The sequence below is a fragment of the Myodes glareolus genome, chromosome 19, assembly GCF_982192425.1.
Source record: "Myodes glareolus chromosome 19, mMyoGla1.1, whole genome shotgun sequence".
Lineage (NCBI taxonomy): Eukaryota > Metazoa > Chordata > Mammalia > Rodentia > Cricetidae > Myodes > Myodes glareolus.
The window spans coordinates 66,522,761-66,543,353 of record NC_142044.1 but is presented as its reverse complement, the minus strand read 5'-3'; the positions used below and the strand labels follow the sequence as shown (position 1 = coordinate 66,543,353).

General features: G+C 42.4%; 1 protein-coding gene across 4 annotated transcripts in view; it reads left to right on the top strand.

Annotated features, from left to right (window-relative positions):
* Window positions 1-20,115, top strand: part of Cbx5 (chromobox 5) — a 41,953-nt gene extending 21,838 nt beyond the window's left edge. For all 4 annotated transcript variants that reach the window (XM_048449699.3, XM_048449700.3, XM_085678681.2 and 1 more), the window contains exons 3-5: window positions 6,171-6,357; window positions 10,259-10,359; window positions 11,787-20,115. In XM_048449699.3, coding sequence (XP_048305656.1) covers window positions 6,171-6,357; window positions 10,259-10,359; window positions 11,787-11,937 — 439 coding nt within the window. In that variant the 3' untranslated portion in view covers window positions 11,938-20,115. The remainder of the gene's footprint in view (window positions 1-6,170; window positions 6,358-10,258; window positions 10,360-11,786) is intronic.
* Window positions 20,116-20,593: the final 478 nt, after the last annotated feature.

Sequence of the window (20,593 nt, the reverse complement as noted above, 5' to 3'; positions counted from 1 at the left end):
AAAAAAAAAGATAAAACCAGGGTCAAGGATATAGTACTTAGAGGTCTCAGTAAGTGTGAGTAGACAGCTTGTCATTGCAAGTCTGAACATTTGAGTTTAGATCACGAGAACCCGAGAGAGATGTGGGACAGGTGAGAATCCCTGGAGGCCTGAGGGACAACGAGCTTGGCGTATACAGCGGTGAATAAGGGAACCCGTTCAAACGAGGTAGAAGGCAAAGGACCCTTGACAGGAGAGGAAGCTAAGTTGGGGCAGGTAGGAGTTGGGAGCACTAATTTTTCCCCTGAATCCAGGTGGCTAGGTTTGGGTCTAGCTCTGGCCTATGCCAGTAGCTAAAAAGCCTCAGGCAAGCGGCTTTTTTTGTGAATTCGTACCCCAAATGTTGGGTGCCAATTGTAGCACGATTAATAAAAACCCAGAGACAGATATTGGGGTTTGACCTGAAGTTCAGAGAGTAAAAGAGCCGCACTGATCAGCCTTACAGATCAGGCATTGGTGACACACACCTTTAATCCCAGTAGCCACACTAGTTTGCCATAGAAACCTAGTGGTAGTGCACGCCTTTAATCCCAGCTTTAGAGAGGAATATAAGACGGGAGGAGACAGCTCTCACTCATAGTCTCATTCTGAGATTCCTGGAGGCGGGATCACCAGAGGTAAGAGCCAGTGGCTGGCTGTTTTACTCTTCTGACCTTTAGGTTGAACCCCAATATTTGTCTCTGGGTTTTATTAATTGTGCTACGAGGACCAACAACTGAGGGATCTCTGACCTCCAGTTCTGCACACCCACACTCACATGCAAACAAGCAGGAATGTATACCTAATACATATACATGTACATACATACTAAAAGATTGTTTTGTTCTTATTTTTAATCTGTAAGGGACAGTCAAGTTCTTGCTTTGGTTGTATGCAGGATATCTGAACCTGGCTGGCCTGTAGCCTTCAGTTTTGTCTTTGCCTCCCATCTTGCAGTAGGAACACCAGCTCATCCAGCTTTTTATGTGAGTTCTGGGGATCGAACTCAGATTTTCAGGCTTGGATAGCAAGTGTATTTACTTACTGAGCCAATTCCAAAACCTGACATCACAGCTTTAAAGTGTAGGGCTTCAGGAGAGGATCTATAGCTCAGTAAAACAGTGTTTGCCTGGTGTATGTGAGGCATTGGATTTTGTTCTCTTAGTTTTTTGTTTATTTGACTGATTGATTTCTTGAGGCAGGATTTCACTGTGTAACAGCCTTGGCTGCCCTGGAACTTGCTTTGTAGACCAGGCTGTCCTGGAACTCACAGAGAAACGCCTGCCTCTGCCTCCCAAGTCCTGGGATTAAAGGCGTGGGCCACTATCTAGCTGTGTTTTATTCTCAATACCACAAAAAACAAACATAGAAATAAAACGCAACAAAAACAATGGGTATAACTAAATTTGCTAAAAGAGTCAATGTTTCCCAGTCCTTTAAAGTTAGGACCCTTCAGGACCTAGTGAAAGTTATTTCATTATATTATTTAGCATTTTTTTCATATGGATCACTGGGCATATATTCATGTATAACACAGAGTACTATTTTTATACCAGGTCTCATAGCCCAGACTAACCTATGATGCCCACAGATGAAGTGCAGTACTAGGATTCTGGGCTACCACACTGGATGTTGTAGCACTTTGTGTCTGTAGCAAGGATTCTTCCCAGCCGAGCTCCGCCCTGAGCGCTGCTCCATCACCGTATTTCTAGAGAGGAATAGCAGCACTACTTATCAAGTATGAAAACCATGGGCTGTGAGTGAGAGATAGGACATACTTATAAAGCCATAGAAATAATACTTATCATTTAAATACACTGACTTAAATAGTCTTATGGCTGAATTGACACTAGAAATACTTGTATGTTTGAAGAGGCTTAAAACAGTGTGAACTTTTGGTACTTAACAGAGGTACAGAGCAGAGGTGAAAGACAAAACTAGGGTAGATATATTAAGAATGTCACAAATAAATGCCTGGGATTGGGACTGGAGACTTGGCTCAGTAGTTATAAGTGCTCCTTGCTCTTTCAGAGGACTACAGTTAGGTTCCCATTGCCCTTGTACCACAGCTCACAGTGGCCTCATTTTTACATTTAGTGAAAGAATTTAAATAAAATATTTTTATTTTGTTTGTTTGGTTGGTTTTTTTTTTCAAGACAGGGTCTCACTATGTATCTCTGGCTGCCCATGGAGCTCTCTTGATAGACCAGGCTAGCCTCAAACTTAGATATCTGCCTGTCTCAACCTCCAGAGTGCTGGAAATCAAAGGTCCGTGCCACTACACCCAGCAAATAAAATCTTTTTAAGGAGCAAATGCCTGGGGTTTCATAAAAGGGTAGAATTAATTTTTTTGTCTTCTGAGCATTGTCTGCAAGAGAATACCTAGCTATGTACCATGGTACCATCCATATCTAAACTGTTGTGATAAGACTTTGTTATTCAAGTACAAGGTTAGCCGTAGAAACTAGGAATTTGTCTTAGTTGGTGGAGTGCATGCCTAGCATATACTAAACTATGGATTTGATCCCTAGCACCGCACTACTGGATAAACCAGGCTGTGCCCCTCCCCCCAAAAAAATTTTGGTGGATTGATGTGTTGGTGTGCTTCTTAGAAAATATGTTAAAGCACAGCATTGGTGGCGAATGCCTTTAATCCCAGCACTCAGGAAGCAGAGAGAGACAGGTGGACTCTCTGTGAGTTCAAGGCCAGGCTGGTCTTGTTCTAGGACAGGCTCCAAAACTACACAGAGAAACACTGTCTCTAAAAACAAAACAAAACAAACAAAAACAACAAGAAAAGACTTATGTGTATGAATTCTTTGCCTGAATGTCTATATGTATAGCTTGTATATTGTACATGCCTCATCAGAGGAGGGAATCAGAACCCCTGGAACAGGGCTGGGGAGATGGCTCCATGGTTAAAGAGCACTGACTGCTCTTCCAGCTTCAAATCCCGGCACCCACATGGCAGCTCACAGCTGTCTGTAACTCCAAGACCCGAGACCCTCACTCAGACGTACATGTAGACAAAATTCAATGCACATAAAATAATAAAAATAATGATTTTAAGCTACCACATAGACATTGGGAATCATATCCAGGCCCGCTACAAGAACAAGTGCTCTAAGTCACTGAGCCTCTTCTCCAGCTTCCTGTTATTTTTTTGGTTTTCCGAGACAGGGTTTCTCTGTGGCTTTGGAGCCTGTCCTGGAACTAGCTCAGACCAGGCTGACCTCGAACTCAAACAGAGATCCACCTGCCTCTGCCTCCCGAATGCTGGGATTAAAGGCGTGCACCACCACTGCCCAGCCACTTCCGCAAATTCTCAATCAGAAATGTCACACAAACTGCCCCAGTAGAATCTTTCCCACAGAAATGTCACTAGCTAACACCACTCAGCCTTTGAACCCAAGGTTTCGTTTTAGCAACTTTTGTCAAGCTGAGGGCAGGTTACAGATGCTGCCTGTATGGCTTACAGACTTATTTTTTTGCTTCTGTGATTCATTACAGGTTACAGGTGTGTCTCAAATAAAAACTAACTTGTATTTTCTGTCTAACCGAAGAATTATGTCTCTGGGTAGGGAAAGGGGTGATAGTTTTCTTGCTGTAATTTCACAAGATTGTTGTAGTTTTAACTTTCTAGAACCCATGCTATAAATAGAAAATACAGAGGACAACCTTGAGAATATCAAAACTGAAACACACATGTTGGTTCTTTCCTATAATCTATTTGGAAGGCTGAGTCAGGAGAACTGCCGAGAGTTCAAAACGATCTTGGACTACATTGTAAGACTGTCTTTAAAAATTCAGGGGATGTGTGCGTGTGACAGTGCACACCCCTAATCTCAGCAGAGACAGTTGAATCTATTAGAGGCCATCCTGGTCTACCTAGCAAGTTCCAAGACAGCCAGAGACCCTGGGTTAAATGAAAAAAAAAAATAATAAAATAAATAGAAACCCATAGAGAAGGCTGGGAATATCTCTCAGTAGAGTGTTTGCTTGAGATAGCTAGAGCCCTGAGCTGGGCCTGGTGCCACATAGAGGTGTGGTGCCACGTGCCTGTGAACCCAGTGTTCAGGAGGGGAGAAGTTCAAAGTTATCCTTGACTACAACATAGTTTGAGGCCAGCCTGGTCTATATGAGACCCTTTTCTCCCAAAAACTTTTTTTCTACATCATAGGGCTTCCTGTTTTGTTTGATCATACTGTTTCAGATTTTGTGTATCGGTATGTGCACCCTTGCATATGTGTGCGCGCACACACACAGACAACTTGTTGACAGGAGACTTGAGTATCACATTTGAATTAATGCATTCCACCTCTTACTTGCTAGAGTAACATCTACCACAATAGAAATTGGAGGTATGTAACTTTATTAAGTTAACCTCTTTCTACAGGCACCTGATGTCTGTATAAAATCACACTCTTTTGGCACTTAATTAAGCAGTTAAATTTAGGGTTTTTTTGTTGGGAAGCTGTGCGATGGATTGAACCCATGAGCCTGACTATGACTGGAACAAACATGCTTACCACTGAGCTATTTGCCCACTTTATAAACTGGGTCTGCTTGTTGTTGTTTTTGTTTTATTTTTCAATTGTGTGTACCTGCCTGCCTGCCTGCCTGTCTGTGAGGGGTGTGAATGCTGTACAGGTGCCTCAGAAGGCACTAGATTCCCTATAACTGGAGTTACAGATGTTCAGGTCCTCTGCAAGAGCAAGGTTAAGCACTCTTAACCACTCAGCCATCTCTCCAGCCCCAAAATTGGAAGTTTTTAAAAAGTTTATTATGGTGTAATTTATGTACCATGAGAGTATCACCCACACCTGGTGTGCACACCTTTAGTCCCAGCACTAAGGAGGCAGAAACAGGCAGTTCTCTTGAGTTTGATGCCAGCCTGTTCAACACTGGCTGAAATTGTACAATTTGATGTTTTCTGTTTTATTTTTGAGATAAGTAAGACAGGATTTCTCTGTTAACCCTGGCCTCTTGAGTGCTGGAATTAAATGTGTCCACCCTGTACCTGGCTCAGTTGTTTGTTTGGTTTTGGTCTTCTGGTCAACGTTTGTAGATCTGTGAGACTGTTACAACATTCCCATTGTAGAGCATTTCCTCAGTCTAATCTACTGCATGTCTCTAAAATATACAGGACTTGTCAGAAAACCCAAAAGAAAGCATATCTTTTCTTGTGTCTGTTCTTTTCTTTTTTTTAACTTAGTCTGTGGTGTTAGATATTTTCTTAGGTTGTATTTAGTTTCTTTCTGTTGCTGGATACTGTTCTCTTATACAGTTGCACTACGTCTTGTTGATGAGCATTTGTTTGTTTGGACTATTAAAATGTTGCTACAGGGTTAAGAATTGACATAAAATTCAGGTTTGGGTTTGATTTCCCAGTCCTAAAAATAACACTGCTGCTGTAATAATTTAATAATTATTCCCCTGGACCATAAGATAGGGTTTCTCTGTGTAGCCCTGGTTGTCCTGAAACTCACTTTATAGACTAGGCTGGCCTCGAACTCTGGGATCTGCCTGCCTCAGCCTCCCAGGTGCTAGGATTAAAGGTGGGTGCCACCAATCCTAGCAGCCATGATTCTTCACACAACTTTGTGTGAACATATTTTCCCCAAGTTTCTTCCGTGAAATAAGATGAAATTTGTTGGTTTTTTTTCTCTCTGCAGAGCTGGGGATCGGCATTACATGTGCTAGGCAAGTACCTTACAGCTGAACTATATGCATATACCCCAAACCTCTTGTTAGATCTTTATTACATGTCCTCTTTAAAATAAGATTAGCATTGAAAAAGGCTGAGGCTGTAACTTGCTAGCACTTGTCAGTCTTAAGTTCTGCAGAGATGGTAAGTGTGTAAAAATAGAGCATTATCTAAACGAGAGAGAGAGAGAGAGAGAGAGAGAGAGAGAGAGAGAGAGAGAGATATGCTGGGTGGTGGTGGTTCACACCTTTAATCGCAGCGCTTGGGAGGTGGAGGGCAAAGAATCTCAGTGAGTTCAAGGCCAGCCTGGTTTACAAAATGAGTTCCAGGACACCTAGGACTGTTACACAGAGAGATTCTGTCTTAAAAAACCAGAAAATAAATAAAATAGGGCCTTACCATCATCCCTCAGTCGTTTTCTTTTGTCTTTATTGTTATTGTTCAGGGAGCACAATACTTGGGAACCTGAGAAGAATTTGGATTGTCCTGAACTAATTTCTGAGTTTATGAAAAAGTATAAGAAGATGAAGGAGGGTGAAAACAACAAACCCAGAGAGAAGTCAGAAGGAAACAAAAGGAAATCCAGTTTCTCTAACAGTGCTGATGATATAAAATCTAAAAAAAAGAGAGAGGTAAGTTTTTCCCACCTCTCACTACTATCCTTTTGCTCCTGCTATGCAAAGAGGGGTTAGGTTTTTGTTTCCTTCTAAGGGCAGACCTGCAAGGTATATTGAACAAAAGCTTCCAAGGAAGTATACTGGTTTACTACAGTGACCCCTTCTGGCAAGGGAGAGCTGGTGTAGTACTGTTTCTGACTAAAGCGTCAAAACTAATGTAAAACTGTCTCCTTCATGAATTGAAATGTTTGTGTGTGTGTATCTGTGGGTGCTGAGGAGGCCAGAGGAAGGTATTGCAGCTAGAGTTACAGGCATTTGCGAGCTCCCTGAAGTGAGTGTTGGGAACCAAACTTCTGAGTCTAGAAGAACAACAAACTCTCTTAGCAACTCTCTAGCACCAAAAGGAAGACTCTTAATTTTTTTTTTTCTTTTTAAAGAAAGAAAAGTAGCTAAGGAGATGGCTCAGGAGTAAAGGTGCCTATTCCAAACCTGGACAGCCTGCGTTCAAATCCTCATATTTGGAATGAGAAAATTGACTCCTAAAAACTTGGCCTTTGACCTCCATGGGCACCTACCTACCTGAACACACCAATAAGAAGAAGAGTAATAAATTTTTACTTTATTAAAAATACAAACAGAACTGGGCAGTGATGGCCCATGCCTTTAATCCCTAACTCAGGAGGCCAAGGCGGGCAGATCTCAATGAGTCTGATGTCAGCCTGGTCTACAGAGTGAGTTCCACAACAAAAACCCCATCTCAAAAGTCAAAAAAAGAAAGAAAGAAAGAAAGAAGAGAAAACCATCTTTTGTGTCTGTTTGCGGTTAGTTTGGTTGGAAATTAATTCTGAAGTTTGGCTTGACTCAGTTGCTTTTATCTTTCTATAGTAATATAAACACCATATTGCCTCTTTTTTCTTCTTCTGTATCTTTGCTTTGTGGTGTAACACATTTGTTATACCACTCTACCCCTCAGCTTTGCCTCTTTACGTTTTATTTCAAGGTGATGAAGAATATATCATACGCCTAAAATTTAATACAATAGAAGTATAAGTCTGTGTAGCATCCCTACATCAAGTCCCTGTTTATCTGCATTATACTTGTACGCTCATTTGTCTATACTGTTACTCTTGACTCTGACTACACCTTAAAGACACCCAGTGGGTATTTAAAAAATCTCCAGTATCCAAGATGAAATTGAGAATTCTGTGGAAGGACTGAGGCTTTGGGGTTCTATAAAGGTTTGGCCTCAGTCTTGGCCTCAGACTGGGGGCTTTTTCTGTCTGGCTCCTTTCTCTGGTTAATTTTATTTTCATAACCATTTATTTGTTTATTTGAGACAGGGTCTCTCTATGTAGTCCTGGAGCCTGCTATGTAGACCAGGCTGACCTGTAACTCAGAGATCCTCCTGAGCACTGGGATTAAAGGTGTGGGATAGTATGCCTGGCTGTAACCTTATGCCAGATTCTGGAAAGGTCTGAATATCGTTATCATAAACTATATTGATAAAGAATTTAAACAGTTTCCATTTTCTAAGGGAATAGGACTTGATGTTTTCAGTTCTTTAAATTTTGTTTGTTTTTTGAGGTAGGGGCTCACTATGTAGTCCTGGCCTAAAACTCACTGTGCAGACCATGCTGACCTCAGTCTCTGTCTATCTTTGCCTCTCAAATTTCCCTGTGCCCTTTTTAAATTTTATTTTATTTTATTTTGGTTTTTCAAGACAGGGTTTCTTTGTAGCTTTGGAGCCCGTCCTGGAACTAGCTCTTGTAGACCAGACTGGCCTCAAACTCACAAAGATCCACCTGCCTCTGCCTCCTGAGTGCTGGGATTAAAGGTGTGTGCCACCACCGCCCGGCTTTAAATTTTATTTACATATTTTAATACATTTTATTTTTTTGCGCCAGGCGGTGGTGGTGCCTTTAATCTTAGCACTCGGGAGGCAGAGGCAGGCGGATTGCTGTGAGTTTGAGGCCAGCCTGGTCTATAAGAGCTAGTTCCAGGACAGGCTCCAAAACTACAGAGAAATCCTGTCTCGGAAAAAAAAAATTATTTTTTGCATGTGTGTATGAGCATGTATACCACTACACATGTGTGGTGGGTGGAGAAAAAACTTGGGAAAGTCAGTTATCTTCTTTTCACCAGATTAGTCTGGTCTGTAGGCTTAGAGCAGGCACCTTTATTGACTAAGCCATTCATTCGTTCATTCATTCATTCATTCATTCATTCATTAGCCCTTGTATTCTGGCTTGTGTCATTTGGTTCTTTTCTAGTCAGGTTGATATAGCAGAAACAACACAATTAAAGACTTTTAGCTGTGTATTTGTGTGAGTCAGTAAACAGTTCTTCAATTCAGTAATCTGGCTTAGAGTCCCAGCCACTTCAGAGGACTTCATGTCTGTCTAGTTCTGGAGCTGCTGACCTTGAAAACAACCTCCACACATCCTTCACATCAGTTGTCTGGGGCCCCTGGTAGCGTTCTCAGCATCCTAGCAGCTGTCAGGTAGACAGCTGGCATGATAGGTAGTAGCCAAGTGTTTTTAAGGTATGGAGGAGATTACATTTCTTTAGACCACTGCAGAAGAGATTTCCTAGCTGGTTTTATACCTGATTTAAGATTACTGCCTGTGATGATTTCAGTGTTTGCCTTGCCTTGGCTCCTTTCAGCGGCTTGAACATTCTTTCTCCATTTCCCTCCTCCTGTAACAGGCTGTTTCCAGCCACCAGTAATGATGGATGACTTAGTCCCAGTGCCAGCATTCCAGCTGTGAGCAACTGTGTTTGCATCTGGGAACCTGTCCCCCTTAAGCGCCCCAAAGAGTCTGTGTCTTAAAAAGTCAGTATCTGTGATACAGTACCCATTGATCTATGACGAGAATTTCTTTCCTGTTGTGGCTTCTGGTATCTTTGGGGACCACCAGGACTGCGCAAACTTTTTGTGTTTCTATTTAAAATTTTTCATTTATTTGTTCAATGGGTCGGGGGGCATCATGTACCAGGAGGTCCAGGAACATGTGGGAGTTGGGTACTTTTCCATCCACCATGTGAGTCCCAGAGACCAAACTCGGGTTCTTAGACTTGCCTGCAAGCCCCTTTGCCCACTGAGCCATCTTTTGATGGCTGCTTTTGATCTCAAAGGAAAATAAGACGATCTGAGAGATGTTAGGAAATCACACACCCAAGATTTGGTTCGTTTGAAATATCTTAAGGTTTTTGTGTGTGTGTGTGTGTGTGTGTGTGTGTGTGTGTGTTGCTGATGAGTGAGTTTTCAGTATCTCAAGTCTAAGTCCAATCCCAGTTAATGCTAACAGTGTGTCTGTGGTACAAAGGACTGAGCAGACCAGGGGCTCTCCTGCCAAGTATATGCAAACTAGTGTTTATGACCTTTGAAATTTTCCCTTTTCAGAGTATTGGTCTTGCATTCTTCTTGCCTGTTTTTTTTTTTTAATAATATAGAGGACTGGAATATGAAAACAGTTGGTCGCTATTAAGATAAATAAGTCTAAAAGGTTATGGTTGAGAAAGCATACCTGAAGTTAAGAGAGTAAGAATGGGCTTAGGTGTCTCAGGAACAAGAACAGAGAGATCAGCCTGCAGTACTGAAGAGATCCTAAGGGTTAGGATAACAGGACTGACCAGATGGTTCTCCAGAGACTCTAGGACTTTCTAGACTTCAGGCCCTCTTTGGTCATTGCAAGGAATCCCAGGAAAGACACTGCATCTTCTTGTAGAAATATCTCTTGACATTGCTACTACTGGTTGATCTAGTATTATGTTTCTTGAGTTCTTTCAGAATTCAGAATTTTTCTGAATTGATGGTACAGATGATACTAACAAAGGCTGTGACTTGTTGTTCTGAGAAACCCTTTTTTGTTTTTATTCTTTGTACAAGCTCTAATCTCTCCTGTTCTATTTATAGCAGGGCAATGATATCGCTCGGGGCTTTGAGAGAGGACTGGAACCAGAAAAGATCATTGGGGCAACAGACTCCTGCGGTGACTTAATGTTCTTAATGAAATGGTGAGAGAGGACGGCCTCACTCTACAGTTGTGTTCCTTTGTTATGAAGAAAGAATGTAAAACTGAGAATTCCTAAGTCTAATTCTTTTTTTTTTTTTTAATATTTATTTTTTATTTATTTATTTATTATGTATACAATATTCTGTCTGTGTGTATGCCTGCTGGCCAGAAGAAGGCACCAGATCTCATTACAGATGGTTGTGAGCCACCATGTGGTTGCCGGGAATTGAACTCAGGACCTTTGGAAGAGCAGGCAATGCTCTTAACCTCTGAGCCATTTCTCCAACCCCCCCTAAGTCTAATTCTTAACTAACACCACTGTCACTGTCAATATTAAGTAGGGATTATGGTTCAGAATGGGTTTGCGATATTGTCAGGCTTTGTTATTATTGTTTCATATACCTGCATATCAGAAAAATAAATTTTGGGTAAAATATTTGTAGCCATTTCCTAAACATCTGTTTGCATAGAACTGAATTGTTTCCATGGGATAAGGGGCTGGGTAAAGCTTATTCCCATCTCTGAGTGCTAGGATCACAGAGATGGCTAAAAGAGAAATTAATTTAAACAAAGGACGTTAAGATTAATGGCTGAATAAAGCACAAATTACTTTATCAATGATAGTAACTTCTAGAAGAAAGTGGAGTACTTCCTTTTCCTTTCTCCCTCCTTTTCTGACAGGGTCTAATGTAGCCCAGGCTGACCTTGACTTCAGTGTATAGTCTAGGATGTTGAACTCATTCTGTCTCTATCTCCCCAGGGCTGGAGTTGCAGGATTACAGGCATGCCTGACTGGCTTTTTTTCTCTCCCCTGTTCTTTTCCTTTCCCCTCCATCCCCTTTTCTTTTTAAAATTTTTGTTTCATTTTATTTTATGTGTATGTGTATTTTGCTTAAATATGTATGTATGTGTACCATCTGTGTACAGTGCCTACAGAAGCCAGAAAAGGGCTCCGGAACCCCTGGGACTGACATTACAGTCCATTGTGAGCTGCCATGTAGTTGATGGGAACTGGGAACTGAGCCTGGGTCCTTCACAGTAAACCTAGCTGGCTTCAAACTCAGAGATTCATCTGCCCCTGCCTCCCAAGTGAACAGTAGTGTGTATTCTTAAATGCTGAGCCAACTCTAGCCTCTGGGGTGTTGGATCCCCTTGAGCTAAAGGGAGAGACAGTCGTGATCCACTGTGTGAGTGCTAGGCACTGAACCTGGGTCCTGTAAGAGCAGCTGTCTCTTCAGCTTTTTCTTTCTTGTTTACTTTTTGATGTTAAAGATCAAATGCAGAGGCTCCACCACTGTTATACCTCCGGCCCTGTAAAGATCCCTTTTACTTTTAGATCAAAGTGTAAGGAAGAGATCAAGCCAGCTAAATTCAAATAATGACGTTCAGACAGATATCTTCAGTCTCACTAATGTCCTTTCTTTCTAGGAAAGACACAGACGAAGCTGACCTGGTTCTTGCAAAAGAAGCTAATGTGAAATGTCCACAAATTGTGATAGCATTTTATGAAGAGAGACTGACGTGGCATGCATATCCAGAAGATGCAGAAAACAAAGAGAAAGAAAGCTCGAAGAGCTAAAGGAGGGTGGTCTCTGCCGTTTCTCTTTGTATATACCACGTTCACCTTCCTGCCTCCTCTCCCTTCTCCTTCCCTTTCCATCCTAAACACATCCATAAAAGTATGTGCTCACCACTGTGCTTCATGGAGAGGTGTTGGTATTGGTTCTCTTGTAATATAGCTGACGGTTGGACCCATAAGTGAAACTGTGAAACCAAGCATTTACATGCTGTGTGTAATTCCCAGTTTTTTCTTTACCCTCATCTTTTCCTTCTGCTCCCCTGTTACTTTTTAATCACCTTAGAGTCATGAATTTTTGAGGCCAGTTGCTTTTTAGGCTGGGGGATTTTGTTACAATGGTGATGACTTCAGTTTCTTGATTGTTATTAGAATGTACTGATGACCAGCTGGCCTTTGTTTTGACGTACTGAGGTGGAAAAGATGTTGTCCTTCTTTTAGAAAGCCAATAGCAGTGGCCTACTTGTATGTTTTCCAGTTTCATTTAGCTCTGCCAGGACAATAATAGGGTTCTTGGTGTGTTCTTCTGGGCTGCCCCTGTCCGTTCTCACTTACCCTCTTGTAACAACTCTGTCTTTCTGAGAACTTGAAACTTTACATTTAAATCTGTCAAGGCACTCTGTTTAGCCCTCAAACGTTTTTGGCCTTGTTATTGTTCCTGCTTCTGCTCCTTTTCAGTGGATGAGTTTGTCATCAAATGACAAGATGACTGTGGAGTCTGAGCTGCAGTGCAGGAAGACGGGTGGGTCGGTATCGCATGGTTTGTATGTGTGCTTTCCTTTCATCCCTCATATTCAGACTATATTTATGTAGGTGTGAGTGATTGCCTGGTGCTTGCTTGTGCCAAGGTGCTGGGCACCCTCTAACCCTGCCAGTTTCTATGACCTCCCAAAGCTTCCTGTTACCAAAGCGGCATCAGCAAATTCACCTCTCAGTGGACTCACATTCCCTTCCGTGCCATTATTTTCAGTTGTGAATTCATAGAGAAGCTACTAGCATAGTATCAGTTTTTAAATGCTCACAATAGTACTAATCTGTAATTTTACCGTCTCATGACAAAGTATTAATGTTCTTTGCCTTCTCTGCTCTCAGACTTTTAGTTGTATCTTATTTTTAAAACTGTGTTTTCATAGAAGACTTATCATCTCAGAAAGTGTCAGATCTTGATACTAGCTTTTTGATACAACCTTCTCTCAAAACAAACTTTCTTTTTTGGTTTACTCTTGCTTTGCTATTCTATTGAGAAAATTTTCTGGCTTTACTTTGCATTTCTGTCCTTTGAGAAATGTTCACCTCCTCTTCATTCTTGTGGTAGTTGAGGAGGCTGGAGAATCAGGACTGGGAGTGGGGAAGGATTTGGAGCTCAGTGCTCTTGTCCTACCTTGGAGCTCAGTGCTCTTGTCCTACCTAGTTCCACACTGAGGAAAGAAGAGTAAATGCTGACTTCATCAGCTACTGAGGCTGCTCCTGTTGTTGCTTCTGATTCTTAAAACATAGCTGTCTAGCAGGAGCATCCAGCCTTTTCTGGATTATTATTCATAGTGATGAGAGAAGAGGGTGGAGAACTCCAGGCCACAGATGAGCCAAGTGATATGCAAATCGTAGACCCATTCATAGCTTTTGTTAACATTGCTTTCCTGCCTAGCTGCTGCTTGAATTCTGTGTGCTTGTATAAATTATGTCAACAATTATATGGCACAGTTGAGACGGCAGCTATTGTAGTGAGGTGACAGACCAGACAGTGAAGCTTTGCTTTAAGTCAGCCAGGAAGACCCTGTGAATGGTGATGTGGTCAGGGAAGGGCACCAAACCCATACCTCGGTTTCTCCCTACAGTCCATGTTCTCTGAAGGAGTTAGAGGCTAGATCAAGTGCTGCATCAGTGACTTTGTACTTACTGTGGTTGAGAAAGGGAGTGGTGGTTAGAAAGCAGTTTTTCATGCAGGCAACCAAGGATGCCTGGGTAGATGAAAACCGGACAGAGGTGATCTGAGTCTCTTGATGGAAGGAAAGGACAGTCAGTAGGTAGTAGACTTGTAAATTGGGGTGGTCAAATTTTTTAAAGCAAAGTCTTAGCCTGTGGGCCAAACAACAGTGCTATTTGGTACTAAGGCTGCTTCTAAGAAGCCAGGCCTGGTGGAATAAGCATACAGCCCCAGACTGATACAGGGGTGTTGTATGTTCAAGGCCTGTTGGGAACCTTTGATGAGACCATGTCTCAAAATAAAAAGGAAAAAGAACCAAGGCTACAGTTGAGAGTTCAATCCCTTGTAATTCAAAAAAATCAAGAGAAGGCCCTGAGAAACCTAGGGTGCATAATTGCTGAGACAGCTAATGGTGTTTAACAGAACCTAGCACTGTTGATACACATTACCCTGCCTTTTCTGTCCTCAGTTCATGGTTTTTTGCTAAGTATTACCAAAATATTCTTGTTTTCTTCTTAGTACTTTTGCTGGTTATATCTAGAAATAAAGAACTGTATTGTCTTCAGCCCTCGGTGTGAAGAAGCCAAACACCTGCCTCTAGCATTTGTTGGTGCCAAGTAGCTTGCTTGTTTCTGCTGGAGAATGTGACAGCTTTGGGCAGAAGAATTTCCTGTAGATTTCTTCCCTGTAAAGAGTGAACAGCCAAAGGTGAAACACTCCTTAACACCTAAGTAAATTTTCCTGTGTTAAATCCTTTCAGAACTAGTTTTGTGGTACTAGGAATTGAACCTGGGGCTAGCTTAGACATGCCAAGCAGATGCTCTACCACTGAACTGGTATCGTTATATGCCCCGTACCCCGACACACTCCATTTTGTTGTTACTGTGTTTGGTTTTAGTTGGTTTGTTTGGCAGGTTGGTTGCCTTTTTTTCAATACAGGGTCTCTGTAGCCCTGACTGTCTTGGAACTCTATAGAGCAGGCTGGCCTAACCACATGATCCACTTACCTCTGCCTCCTATGTCCTGAGATTTAAAAGTTACCTTGGCCTGTTGTTGTTTTTGTTTTTTCAAGACAGGGTTTCTTTGTGTAACAGTCCTAGCTGTCCTGGGGCTAGCTAGCTCTTGTCTGGCTTGGAACTCATAGAGATCCGCCTGCCTCTGCCTCCCAAGTGCTGGGATTAAAGGTGTGTGCTACCACCACCCGGCTCTGTTGTTTTAAAGACAAATTTCGTTTACCAGGCTAGCCCCAACTTGTGAATTCTTTTGTTTGTTTGTTTTGACACAGGATTTCTTTGTAGCTTTGGAGCCTGTCCTGGAACTAGCTCTTGTAGACGAGGCTGGGCCTCCAAGTTCCTCCTGCCTCTGCCTCCTAAATCCTGGGATTAAAGGCGTGTGTCACCACCTCCGGGCCTGACCTTGAATTCTTGATCCTTCTGCTGCTTCCACCTCCCAGTTTTTAGGTACGAACCTTTAATCCCAGCGTTTAGAGTTGAATCTCTGAATTGGAAGCCAGCCTGGTCTGTATAATGAGTTCTAGGCCAGCCAGAGCTGCATAGACCCTATCTCAAAAGGAATATAAAGAAAAGGCTACTTAGACCAGCTTTGAATTTAGGGGTTTTTTGTTTGTTTGTTTGTTTTTGGGGTTTTTTTTGTTTGTTGGTTTGGTTTGGTTTGGTTTGGTATCAGGATATCAGTTATGTGATACCATGCCTAGCTCAGAACATTTTTTTTTTAAAGTTACTTATTTTATGTATATGGGATTTCTGTCTGCAGATGGGCTGTTTCCCTAGGAGAGTACCATATCCCCTGGGATAGGAGTGAGCCACTCTGTGGGTGTTCTCTGCAAGAGTAGTTGGTGTTCTTAATTGCTAAGTCATCTCCTCCCCAGCCCCTCAAATTATGTTTGTTTTTGTTTGTTTGGTTTTGGGTTTTGAGGCAGGGTTTCTTTGTTTAGCCCTGGGTGTCCTGGAAGTCACTTTGTAGACCAGGCTGACCTCTCACAGAGATTGACATCTGCCTCCTTAGTGATGAGAGTAAAGGCATCGTGCACCACCGCCACCTGGCTAGAAGCATCTTTCTAATGCTGAATTTCTTTTCTCTTTTCCTTTTCCCTTCTTTTCTTCCTGCGTAGTCCTAGATGTTTCTTACTGGGCTGGCCTTCTAATAAGCATGTTGCCAAGTGTATTTTGCCAGGTGTACACAAAAGCAGGAGTGAACTGGGTAACTCACCAACTTTACGTTGTCCAGTTCACACTTCCACATTAGCATACATCAGTATTGATTTCATTCAACAAACATTTTTGGCTCAGGATATAAAGTTCCAACACCCTTGCCCCTTGGAGAACTTTGACAATGGTGGTGTGGGATGAGTTGATTGTTACAGTTTTGTATAATAAATACTGCACATGCATATAATTTCTGATGGAGCAGAACAAACATGTATATAAGGAGAAGTCTTGGGTGGGCAATTTAGTGTAGAGTGCTGGTGGGGCATTCATGAAGCCCGGGTTCCCACAGGAAAAACCCTGGAGTAGAAGGGTGCCATTAACTGGTTCATCTATGAAAAAGAACTATGGTCTTGGATTAACTGAGTTAACTGGCCATGGGAGCATTGCAGAAAATAAAACTGAGAAATGGCTATCATTACCAAGAGGACACAGATAAAGTAAACATTGAGAACCTTTAGCTCGTTTGGACTCTGCCAAAACACTGATGACTGTGGTCACTTTGCTTGTGCACAGCATCATCTGCATTGCAGGTGCCGTGTGGTGCTGTGTTCTGGGTCCTTCTGGATATTTATTCTTTGTGGGCATTTTAGCAAGTTATTCATACTCCTCAATTTTTCATCCCTTTTGGAGAAATCAGCTTAGGGGATGGGATGTCCACCTCTGGGTCAAGCACTGCCAGAATCAGTCCTAAGCAGCACCTGTGTCACCCACGTAAAAACCTGCCCAGAAATGCGTGTCCTCCAGGGGGTGCACCAGGAGGCCTTCCTACTTGAAGGTCTCAGGTAACTTGAGAGCAGAAAGGAAGGATCTTAACTCTGCCTGGATAACTGACCTTGGATGTCAGAATTCCCAGGAATTCAGCCAACTTCTACAAGTTAAAAGGTGAAGTTTCTTGTTTCTTTTTTGCTTATGCTGAAGTTTATGAATTTTAATCTACCTCATCTTATTTTTATATTGCCACTTGAGTATCAAGCCTGACTTTGGTCTAAGATGGTATCTCTTTTGTTCATTGATAGTTCATTCTCTTGCCTTTTCTCTTGGCCCTCATTTTACCTAACATCATCTCTTATTGCTCCTGTCAGAAATATGTTTTAAAATCTTTTTTATGGGAAGAAGCAATCCACCAATGCTGTTTGTCTCTGAGGTCAACAAGAGAAGGAGTTAAAACACAGTGGTGGAGGAAGGGCAGATCTTGCACTGGAGGCAAAAGCTGACAAGGAAGGAGCCATTAATTAAAGACAATTTCAAAGTCAACTGATTGTGATCATTAATGTCACAATAGATCAAAACCTAATTATCACAGCCTAGGTAAGAGCCATCAGTATTAATCGGAAAATCTAATAGGAAACTATTATCAAGAAATTAGGCCAAATTAAATGCAATGAACTTTTTATCTCTCTCTCTCTCTCTCTCTCTTTCTTTCTCTCTCTCTCTCTCTCAATGTTCCTTGGCATTGCAAGTGTGACACTAATAGTTGATCCAGGCTCAAATTGATGATTTCACTTTTAAAGACCTATATATTTTTTTTTTCTTTTTAGTAGCCCAGACTGGCCGCAGTGCTTATAGTCCTGCCTCAGCCTCCAGAGCACTGGGATTATGAGGGGGTGCTTGTATTCAGGCTTGTGTGTGTGTTGGGGGGGTTGTTGAACTCAGGGCCTTGTACATTCTAGACAAGTGCTCTACCACTTAGCGATATTCTTAGCTCAAAGAGTGTTTTGTTTGTCGGGAGTTTTCCGTCAAGCTGAATCTGAGCTGTCATTGCTGAAACGCAGCCCTTGAATTTCCATCACCTGGACTTGTCCAGTACAGTCAGCCCTCATGGGAAATCTCCATCTGTTGTAAAGTCTTAGCGTGCCTATGGTGAAGCATTGTGCTGGTATGCTGCTGTACCATCCTTCAAGTTCTTGTCCAATGTAGAGGCTGTGGGAGGAAGGGAATGTCCTCTTTGAAATTCTCCAAGAACTCCTAAAATGATAGTTTCCTTGTGTGGCAGCATTCTCAAATTCCAGGAACATTAGGATTTGTTTCTCAACCGGCTTTGGCAGTGGTTTCTCCCACCCCCCCCCAATACTTTTAAGATAGGAAAATAATGATTTCCCACTAGAATTTTAAGGGGTGGGGAAGACCTCAGCTGGTTTATGTCCACCTTGGTGGTTTGTTTCTGTTTTCCTTCTGTGTTAGAAGTTAAATCTCGGGCAGCAGGAGGAGCCATCACTGTACCCGACAGCTGTTTGTGAAGACGCCATTGCTCTTGGGTGAGATGAGGTAGACTGGAAATGCTACTGAGCTTTGGGTGTCACAGAAGAGTGCAGACAGTAGGGTCATGGACAGGTGTTTGCCTGCCGCACTTCAACTGCCCAGTCCTGCCTACTGATCCTGCTTAGGGGCCATGCTGCTTTCTGGATTTTTGGAACCTGAATTATTCAGTAGAAGACTGAGAAATCAATGTCTTAATCGTTCACTTAACTGAATTTTTGTGTTTAAAATGCAACCTAATTTTCAAAATAGCACTAAGATGGTCTTAAGCCAGGCTCTTCAAGTGACTCCAGGTGAACAACAGCCTGTCTGGGCCCAGTGAGGTTCTAATGGATACTGATCTTGCCAGCCTCTCTACTGTATCTTAGTGGCTGACCTTGGGCAAGTCTTTCCTTCCAATGCCTCAGTTCCCCATCTGTCAAATGGGGTGATAATATTGACCTACCTCATGGGATGTCGTGAGGCATTACAGATCAGAACTGACGACTCCTTTGGGGTTGCCTGTGGAGGATGCCTCGACATTTTTTATCCTCACCGAGCTGTTTCCAGATTTGGAAGTACTTAGTGACCTTGGCAAGTTTCTGTCCCCCCACCCCTCATCAAAGCTGCTAGTTGAGATGTTGACAATGTTTTTGTGAATGTTGGAGTCTGATAGCTCTGACTGACTTGGGATGGTAGGAGGGTAGGACTAGGGCGTGTGTCCTTCATTCACGAAAAGGCTGTTTGAAACCCAAGAGTCTTTGGTTAGGGAATCATGAGGCAGGAATGTTAAACTGTATGTCTTTCTCTGGAGGTTGGATTAAGGTCCTGTTCCTATGGACTTAAAACCACTACTGAGTGTCTCATGAGCAAAGCAGTTTGTTGCATTTTCCAGACTGATCCCAGGACAGTGAGATCACTGCTCCTCCATGCTCCTAAGCCTCTGCTTTTCAAATAAAACAGATGGTTTTCAGTCAACATAACCTGCCATTGGACACCAAAAAAGAGCTACTTAGGATTTTTTTTTTTTTGAAACAGGTGTTAACATTTAAAATTGAGCATTGGTTCTCAAGGCTTCATCCAGTTCACTGTGTATGGAATCTGTCACCTTTCCCAGTGCCACAGTTTGGGAGGGCATCTTGGACACTTGCACACTTCTGGATTCAAGAGCCTTACCCTTTCCATCTCATTTAGGGGTAAGGCAGCCAGCCCGCAGCTCGTCCCCCTCCTTGACTCTGGATTGGTAACCCATGAAAAGCACAAGGTCCTGGTATCTTGGAGGCTCACACTCCAGTTCTGTTCCGTGTTCTCTGCTCCTAATAGGGGTCCTGGATGCGGGGAGCAACCTCACGTCCTGCCAAGTAGTTGCAAGCAGTTGCCTTGCCCCTGCCTGCTGGCCGTGTTCCCACTTTCTCACAGAACGAGCTTCCAGAGACCCTAGAGACTGGGTTTCCTCAGCAGTGTGCCATTCTGAGTAGGAAGCAGGTCATACCTTGTTGCCAGGTGTCTGAACAGAAGTGAGACATTGAATTCTCTGTTGACTTTTGGTTGTGGGGGAGTTTTGATTATTTCTTGGTTTTATTTCAGCAAATTTTTTCTGCTTTTGATTTCTTTAAAGTATAAGTGGTCTATATATATATGTGTATGTTTGCATTTTAAGTGTAAATGGTTTAAAAAACAAACACATTTATGTCTTTTTACAACTGACATCCAATTCAGACGCCATCTTTCCCTCCCCCCTTCCCCCCATTTTCATACTCTTGTATTGGTTCTAATAAACGATTGCTTTTCAAATACGGATCTTGAGTGGTGGTTTCAAGATCTGGGTCGTCTGTACGCCTTTTCAGTTTGGGTTCTGGAGTGTTTGCCAATAGTCATATATTTTTGCTGTCCTCTATTTTCTTGGTGCTGAGCACCAAACCCAGGGCCTTGTGTATGCTAAGTAAGCATTCACTCATGGAGCTGAACCCCAACCCATTTGTACTATTTATGAAGCATAAAAGAGAACTTTCCTTAAGGGTTTGTTGGTTCTGCAAACAACCACCAGGTGGCGCCAACCCTGAAGAATATGCTGTGACCCTGTGCGGAGTCAGTTTATCTGTTCTCTTCAGAGCCCAGGGTACTCTGAGTTTGTTCTTCACTGAAGCACACCAAGCACAGTCTAAGGTTTACAAAACCTAGTATGGTTTTGCTATAACTGCCTCATCTTTGGTTTGCCTCACAGATGCCAAAGAAACTTGTGTCCTAAGGATTAACACCTGTAAACCAGAAA